This window comes from Tachysurus vachellii, chromosome 21 (assembly GCF_030014155.1).
Source record: "Tachysurus vachellii isolate PV-2020 chromosome 21, HZAU_Pvac_v1, whole genome shotgun sequence".
NCBI lineage: Eukaryota > Metazoa > Chordata > Actinopteri > Siluriformes > Bagridae > Tachysurus > Tachysurus vachellii.
The window spans coordinates 17,611,350-17,619,512 of record NC_083480.1 but is presented as its reverse complement, the minus strand read 5'-3'; the positions used below and the strand labels follow the sequence as shown (position 1 = coordinate 17,619,512).

Sequence of the window (8,163 nt, the reverse complement as noted above, 5' to 3'; positions counted from 1 at the left end):
ATTTAAGCATAAAGTCCTTAATACATAAAAACTACGTACTTGTATTGCATTATTTTTAATGTGCTTGAAAAATTTCTCGATTTTCTCTGAATTTAACTTTCAAACCTCTCCTGTGTTGTTTTTTTATTGCCTGACGTCTTGACGTACTGTGCGTCTTTACGTTATGTGACGTAACAGCGCGCGAAATACTGTTTACGGAAGTTCACAGAGAAGCCACGTGGTTGTGAATCCTTTACACCGCTATTTATACTACATGCGTTTTGTACAATGTGCTCAGCGGCAACACGCTACTACAATATTTAGGGTAAAATCTGCGGTTTTCTATGGATCTCGAGGCGGATATCATAGAGTTCACAGTACCAACAGAAAACAATAAAACCATCTTTATTTGGGACATAAAGCCGTCATACTCACAAGCCTTTATTTATGTAAGTAGCCACTTAAATAACTTCTCCAAAATTTACTCCATTAATTACTGCACTACAGATTTATACTTATATATTTTTATATATACACTTACAAATATCACATTATTAAATATTATCTATTGTCTTTTTTCTTTAATCAGGTGCATTTATTATCAGAGTCATGTATAGTGACATATTTACTATAATACACTGCACAGGATGTGAAATAATCACTTGTATAGATCAGATTCTACAGTGTGTGGTTCATACTGTATACTATTTATTATCTCTAACAGAGTGTGCCGTTCTTCTGAGCCTTTATTTCCCCATAATCCCCTTTGACAGGAGTCTCTGTGGAGTGTGTATTCTTCATTTGGAGCTCTTTACCTGCTGAAAGTGTGTCCCAATGCCTCAGTGGCCTCCCTGGGCTTTTATGCCCTGGTCAAGTTTTACTCTGCTGCGCAGGCGTCCAAGGCCCAAAGAGCCACAGATAAGCAGTGTCTGTTCCAGGAAGCTCCACTCAAAGTAATGCAGCACTTCCTTTACTTTCAGGTCAAACCTTGACTTGGTTTCTATAGTTCATTTAAGGGTAAAGTCTCTTCAGGTATTTTGCTGTTTATTTATATGATACAAAACCCATTAATATGTTCAAAGATATTACTTATTTATTTCCTCTTGTCCATATGCCGACTGTTGGAGTTGTATATTTCTTGTGTATCAGACAAGAGCATAATGCATCTTACGTGTAATAAGATGTGTCCTGGTATTACCGATATTCGAACACTAGATGTCAGGCTTTACCACACTGGAGAATTCACCTGAGAAAGAAAGCTTCTTTCCTATAAGAGATGTCGTGGTTTTGATCCATCTAACTGTCCGTTTTAAACACGTAGAGAGATTTTAAAGGGCTACAGCTAATTTTCTGCCGATTATTTATTTATATTTTTAAGCTATCTGGTTTAAATATGAGGCTGAAGAAGCCTGATAATAAACAGGTTGTCCTTAATAAATCTAAGCCAAGCAACTACAATACACTATTAATGTATTTATCAGGATGGTAAATAAAAATAAAATGAAACAGCAAGCTTTAAAAGTGCTCTGGATACAATAATGTTAGTTAACTGTTTTACAGTACTGCAGTATGACTTTTTATGACCATTTTTTTATGACTTTATGAATATTCTACATGTTTATACTAATGCAAATCACAAATTCCACATTATTTTGGTCACACACACAAACATAAACAGATTGAAGTGCAGAAGAAATTTATTACAATTTTCCACGATTTAAAAATAGAATTTACATGAACCAGAACTTACTTTTATACAGATAGAAATGTTAAATATAAAAAGTATTTAATATAATGGGCAAAACATTATGTACTTCAATACAGGTAGAAAAGGAAAAATATAATATAAAAATATATACAAGTGATATAAAAATATTACATTATGTGTATGTGTGTATTACATTATATAAATTAGTATGGGTTGTGATGGTAAAGTGCTGTAATATTGTGTGCTCTGTATTCGTATCTTGTATAAAGTACAAACTTTTTGTTGTTTCTGTCTGTCCAGGTTCGACTCAGCACAAAGAAGAACCCAACGTTCCTCTCTCCGTCTCGATCCCTCAGCCATGCTAAGTGCCAAGACTTGGCTAATCATTACCTGGGATACAATGGCTGGACTACTCACATCATCACTGTGTGTAACATCCTTAAAAATGGAAAATGATTGGATCTGTGATTGGATATGAGATTGAACAGCGGGTCTTAGCACTGTTCTCAGCTCTACAGTTTGCTTCCAGCATATCCTGAACAAATGCTGAAATGCCTTACGCTCAGTGTTTCCGTTTCTTCTGCCCAGCTGAAGGACATATCGAAGTGTGCAGATGTTGGCTGGAGCTTGGATCCAGGCAGCCAGGGAGAGCTGCTGAAATACGGCTGTATGGTGGAGCTGACTTTGCCTCAGCATGGAGTCACGTGTCGTGGGGTTGGTGTTGCTGAAGAAGTGGTTGATCAGGAGAAAGGTGAGGGAACATGATACTGCTCCAGGACCGCTGTATCATGTCTACCCCTGCGCTCTGACCCCGACCTCCTCAGCTAGGATATGCAAAGAAAAGAATTCCACTGTGCTGTACTGTATATGTGCCAATAATAAATGCCTTAAGTATTACTCACACCCTGGAGGTGTGAGGCGAACGTGCTAACCACTAAGCCACCATGCCCCCCTGCCTTAAGTATTAGGACTATTTAAATGTATTAATTCATATAAACTATTAATTTATCAGATGTTTTTTCCCCAAAGTGGTTTTCTCAAAGCCACAACGAATTAATTCTGATCAATCGGATTACTTCAGCAGGTCAGGGACAATTTAGTCCCACATTATACAACTGTAAATGCAGCTGTTTCTCCACGACACAGACAATATAGATAGCACACATAGTCCATGAATATGGAAGTTTTTTCAGCACAGAACAATCATGATTTTTGATACGGCAACCATATTGCTGATAAAGCAACTAAAACCCAGCAACAAGAGTGAAAGTCTGAATGTAACAAGCTAATTTTCATATTAACATAATGCACCAATCCAATTTTAGTCTGGATAAAGTGAGTTTTATGCTGTGGGTTCAGTGACTTTTTAAGATTTTTTTTTTATTCTGATCAGATTAAAGCTGAACCTGACTAAACTCTTGGCTGAATTGTGTATCATTGTGTGGTACTGTGCGTTCTCCCAGTCAGATTATACCGGAGCATGATGATCCTCTAACAACAGACCTACATGTGATTAAAGGAATGTGTCTGGAAATCAGATTCATAACAAAGATTCCTCGGCATAAATGGGTGATGCAATAAAGTGTGTTTATTCTAGACATCAGCATGTTTTACATGTTATACCATCTTTCCTTCCTTATATGTAGCAGTTGTGTGTATTGTTTGTGTATGATGGTAGTATGGTATGGTTTGGTTGCTATGGCAATAAATCAGCTGCTAACAATGTGAGCATGTCACATTATGGGTTTTAAGAACATCTCAACTCACAAGCAAAGAATTCTTCTATAATGTACAATCTTTGTCTGCTGGTTTAACCAACGATTGATATGAATACAAATATCTGTGTTCAGATTCAACCAGGAAACTTTATATTCCTTCAGATTCATCCAAAATAAGGCCAGATTACATGATAACGCATCATTAACAAATTCCTCAATAAAAAAGTCTTATTGTAAGGAAGTAAGTTACTGTAATATATATATTTTAGTGGAGCTCATTATAATGGTGTAATCATTATATATTAATAAGAATTAAGTATATTAAAGGTCTGTTCCATTTCAGGTCCAGAGGAAAAGTTGTGGATAAGAGGGAAGCTCATGAGGTGGGCCAAAGATAAAGCAGTTGTTGCAGCGTTTGAGAAAGTGTTACTAATAGTTCTTGGTAAGTTTTGCAGATTATGTTTCTGATTATTCTGTTCTCAGTATTGTTGTTATCAGTATTGACTTCTGGCTCTCAGGTAATGGAAAAGTAGCGGTGGAATGTAGGATCGATGGAGAGGAAATTCTGCCAGATGAGAATGTCGAGGGAATCATTCAGGTAAGTCTTTTTACTTGTTTTTAGTTGAAAATGTTTACAGGTTACAGTTATCTAGTCAAGTCTAGAATAAAATCTGGCCCTAGACGTGCACTAGAGAATAAAATCCCCAGTCACAAGCATCAAAATACTATTAGATAGAGAAAATTAATCTAAATTAAACCAAAAATTAATTTAAAGGCAATCAGCAACCTATGACCTTTGAGCCTAATCTAATTACTGCAGTTATTTAACTTATTTGGTCTCTTTATTGCCCTTTTTCTTAGTGCTTGTGTGAAGTGTGACTCTTTGGTGCCTTAAACAGTTTAGTTTAGTTCATTTTTTCACTCAGTTCCTCTAAGACCACATTAAGCTTTATTTCCTCTCGCTGCACTGAGGTTCTTTTTCTGCTTCAGATGTTGATGTATTTTTTTTAACCTCCTTCTCTTTTTTGAACTTGTCTTTGTTGTGCTTTAATTTAATTTAGTTTACATGACAAGCTGCACCATTATTTAGTGTTTTGGATTTTTTTTTTACTTTTAATAAATTTTTGTACTTTTATACCAGTTTTATGTCGAGTTTTCAAATCTGAAGGTGTAGTTTAATGTTTTATAACATCAGCTCTGACTGTAATATTTATGGAAGGAGTCTCCAGTGTCAGCACTTGGTAACATTCAGAGGTGAACTTAAAATTTTCTTAAATCATAATTGCATTTCTCTGTAACTTGACAAACGTTTTTTTCTTATTAACTTCAAGAGGGAGAAAAAAGTCTTTAGCCATTATAACATGAATGAGAACAGGGGCTACATGTTATATTTAACTAGACATTATTATAAAGTGTGTCACTGTTTAATAATTAAGCATTTTAATTGTCAAATTTCATTTGTTAGAAGAAATGAAATATCAGAATGAAGTTATAGGAGTGTTTTAACTCTCATTTGCTCCAATTCCTTGTAAATCTTAAATGTTTTAAAAAGGTTTATTGGCTTTTAGCTCTCAGTCTCTCTTTCGCTTTTCCTCCTCAGGTTAATGATATTTCATGGAGTGACTTCGAGGCTGCTGCAGGAGAGGAAGAAGATTTACCGTGGAACTTCACACTGGACCTTCCTCATTAACTTTCACTTGTGTTTAAGGTTAAAGACTTTGTTGACCAACCACTAGGCCAAACCACAGAAAGGGAAACTGAGTAACTGACAAACTGCAGTGTTTTATAAGGGTTTTGTAAGGGTTTCATTTTGTGAGTAATAAAACGTATCTAAGACCAATCTTATTTTCTTAGGATGTGTTGATCAACAGATAAATACAAATAAACTCAGGTTTTCAAAGGCGGTGCACTTTGTCATAAATACTAAATACTTTTTTTTCCTTATAAATGAACATATTCTTAGGCAAATGTTATTTCTGCACTAAAAATAACACTGATTCATGTTTTGAGATCAGTTTATAATATTAAATATGTTATACATTATTCCGAAGAGAACAAGAAGGCACTTGTTTACTTATAGTCCATCCTGTATTGAGTTATAGATAATGATTTTTTTTCTCAAGAGTAAAAAAACATTATTATTTCTTTCTAAACATATTAAAATGTTTTTTTAGAATTTAATATAAATAATGTACATTCTTATGTTAAAGATGATATAAAATATCTGCAGCATCCTGTATAGGAAAATAATCCAGGACATTTGTGGAATTATGTTTCAAAATGTTGTCTCCTGTTATTATTTGTGTCTAAGCAACTATAAAGTGTCTTTCTCTCACCAGCTTCTCTTTATTACAGAATGACTGAGTAGAACATTCATTTAAACCTGTTATACAGCTTCACATTTTTTAACATGTTCTGACTGATCAGAGCAGAGGATTCAACAGCACTGCGCTATAAACATTTGCATTTAATTGCCCACCAAGTGTTTTTTTATTGTGTGAGTGTGTGAGAGAGTGCATGTGTGTGAGAGTGCGTGTGTGTGTATGAGTGCGTGCGTGTGTGTGAGAGAGAGAGTGTGTGTGTGTGAGTGAGAGAGAGTGCATGTGTGTGTGTGAATGCGTGTGTGAAAGAATGTGTGTTTGTGTGAGAGAGTTTTTGTGTGAGTGTGTGTGTGTGAGAGAGAGAGAGACGTATGTGTGTGAGAGCATGTGTGTGTGAGTGTGTTTGTGTGAGTGAGAGAGAGTGCACATGTGTGAGTGTGTGTGTGTGAAAGTGTGTAAGTGAGAGAGTGTGTGTTTGTGTTTCATGTATCCCCAGGGTCCTGAAGGAACATTATTTCTCTTCACTCTGTACTACATTAGATATCTGTATTTGATAAAAGCCTCTTGACTTTTAAGCCATTTTTTGTTGCTAGAATTAAATTCACGATATGAGGTTTGCTTGAACATTTCTTAAAAGTGAGTCCTGAGAGATTACTTAAGCTTGTATGACAAATTGTGTCTGTGTGTTTGTTTTAATAATGGATAATATTAGCTCTGGTGTGTTTTATAGGGAGTGAGTCAAGTATAATTAGATGATCAAGCACTGAGACTGCATGACTTTCTTCTGTATTCAGCCTTTATTAAGAAGAACTGGAAGAGTCCCAGGCAGCTGTGGTTGTGTGTGTGTGTGTGTGTGTACCAGCAGCCCATTATCACTGTCCTTATTTTCACTTCCCTCCTTTACCCTCACGACTCTGCAGCACTCGCTTTTTTTTTTTAACTCTTTTTCTCTATGTCTCTATTTTTCCATCCCTAATGCTCTACGTTGTCTTTCACTTTTGTTAAACAGTTTTATTTCCTTTGTACACAGATGACTGTGGATTCCGAGGTTAGATTCTCTGGAATCTGACAAACATGAAAGTGTCATTTTTAGTGAAATCAATACTTACGATCCCTTTGATGTAGATTAGCACATTTACATGCATACATGCTCATGAATAATGGCTTGTGAAATAACGATGTGTGTTTTTGCACATTTAAAAAATAATATGAATTGTATATTCTACACCATTTTATTTTTAAAACAGAATGGTCATATCTTGGTATTTGAGGTTAGGGTTAGGATTCAGAACTACCGTCACTTCCATCTTGGCTTTATTTAAAGGCTCATAAGGAAGTCATATTTACTCGTTACTTACATAAACGTACATCTGGATTTCTTTAAAAACCGCTTGTAACAATGTGTATTGTTAAAAGTGCTATAAAACTGTTTAGAAATCTATCTTAAAGTGAATCTCACACACACACATACTGGCAGCTGTGCATTTTGGTCACCTCACTCACATTCACATGCTCACACAAGTGTATGATGAGAGATGTCTCTGGCTCACATCCTTCAAATCATGGTCTCAACTTAGCTTGAGATCTGAGGTAAGGTAAGGTAACATCAGATATTCTAGATCAGGCAGGTGTGGAGAGATTTTTGCTCTTTTGCAGATGATCATAAACTCCTGTTAAAATGAGATGTCTGCCTTTTGTCTAGACAGGAATTCTTGGATTTGTCCTGTTTTTTTAGACAACAATGCTGAACAATGTTCAGGCTCTATGACTCCAAATATTGATTGGATACTTGGTGATTAGTATCACCATCAGCTGAAAAAAATGTGTGATTAAGAGCACTAAACAGATCTTTAACAGAAAGGGGTCTTGATTTAGAGTATCATTAGTAATTACCCCAGAGGGGTAAACTGACATTAGGTGAGTCAGCCACAGTGGCAGAGTTACTCATGTGGTAATCTTCTCCTTGTAAAAATTGGTGTTATAACGTGACTGTGGGCGTTGGCACTATCTTGTTGTTGCTCTTGGAATTTATATGAACTGATTAACTGATGATCACCTGAACAGGCACAGTTCAAATGTGAGTCAAAACAAGATGCCATGTGTGCAGTTATATGAACTCAAATGAACCTGAACATTTATGGTTTATTTCAGACACAATTCCAAGCTGCAGACTCCATATGGTGCAGCTGGGACTCAATGTTTAAGGGCTCTAAACTACTGATCAAAAACATCTCAAACATGTTGGGATAACTGAAAGAGAGAGTGTTTCACCATGACCTTTGTGTGGTCTTGCTTCTGGTTACTCGAGCCAGAAGGTTGTGATTTCTGATCCTGGTTCCTAAACTGCTACTGCTGTGTCTGTGAGCAAGACCTTTAACCTTTGTCTCGCAGATCAAGATTTTTTGGCTTACTTTAAGGTGTCTGAAATGCAGATTAT

General features: G+C 35.9%; 1 protein-coding gene across 2 annotated transcripts; it reads left to right on the top strand.

Moving 5' to 3' along the window:
- Positions 1-200: 200 nt before the first annotated feature.
- rdm1 (RAD52 motif containing 1) lies at positions 201-5,245 on the top strand. 2 transcript variants are annotated; one of them, XM_060857337.1, is made up of 7 exons: positions 201-428; positions 753-932; positions 1,988-2,113; positions 2,276-2,438; positions 3,749-3,847; positions 3,924-4,003; positions 5,006-5,245. In XM_060857337.1, exons 1-7 carry the CDS (start codon positions 324-326, stop codon positions 5,093-5,095), a joined length of 843 nt encoding a protein of 280 aa, XP_060713320.1. In that variant the 5' UTR covers positions 201-323; the 3' UTR covers positions 5,096-5,245. The 2 variants fall into 2 exon arrangements, with proteins under 2 accessions (XP_060713320.1, XP_060713319.1); XM_060857336.1 differs by having other exon boundaries at positions 753-959.
- Positions 5,246-8,163: the final 2,918 nt, after the last annotated feature.

Coding starts and splice junctions, on each gene's coding strand:
- rdm1 (XM_060857336.1), top strand. CDS start 324: ATGGATCTCGAGGCGGATATCATAGAGTTCACAGTACCAACAGAAAAC. Junction 429..752: donor ACTCACAAGCCTTTATTTAT/GTAAGTAGCCAC, acceptor CCCCTTTGACAG/GAGTCTCTGTGGAGTGTGTA. Junction 2,114..2,275: donor GGACTACTCACATCATCACT/GTGTGTAACATC, acceptor TCTTCTGCCCAG/CTGAAGGACATATCGAAGTG.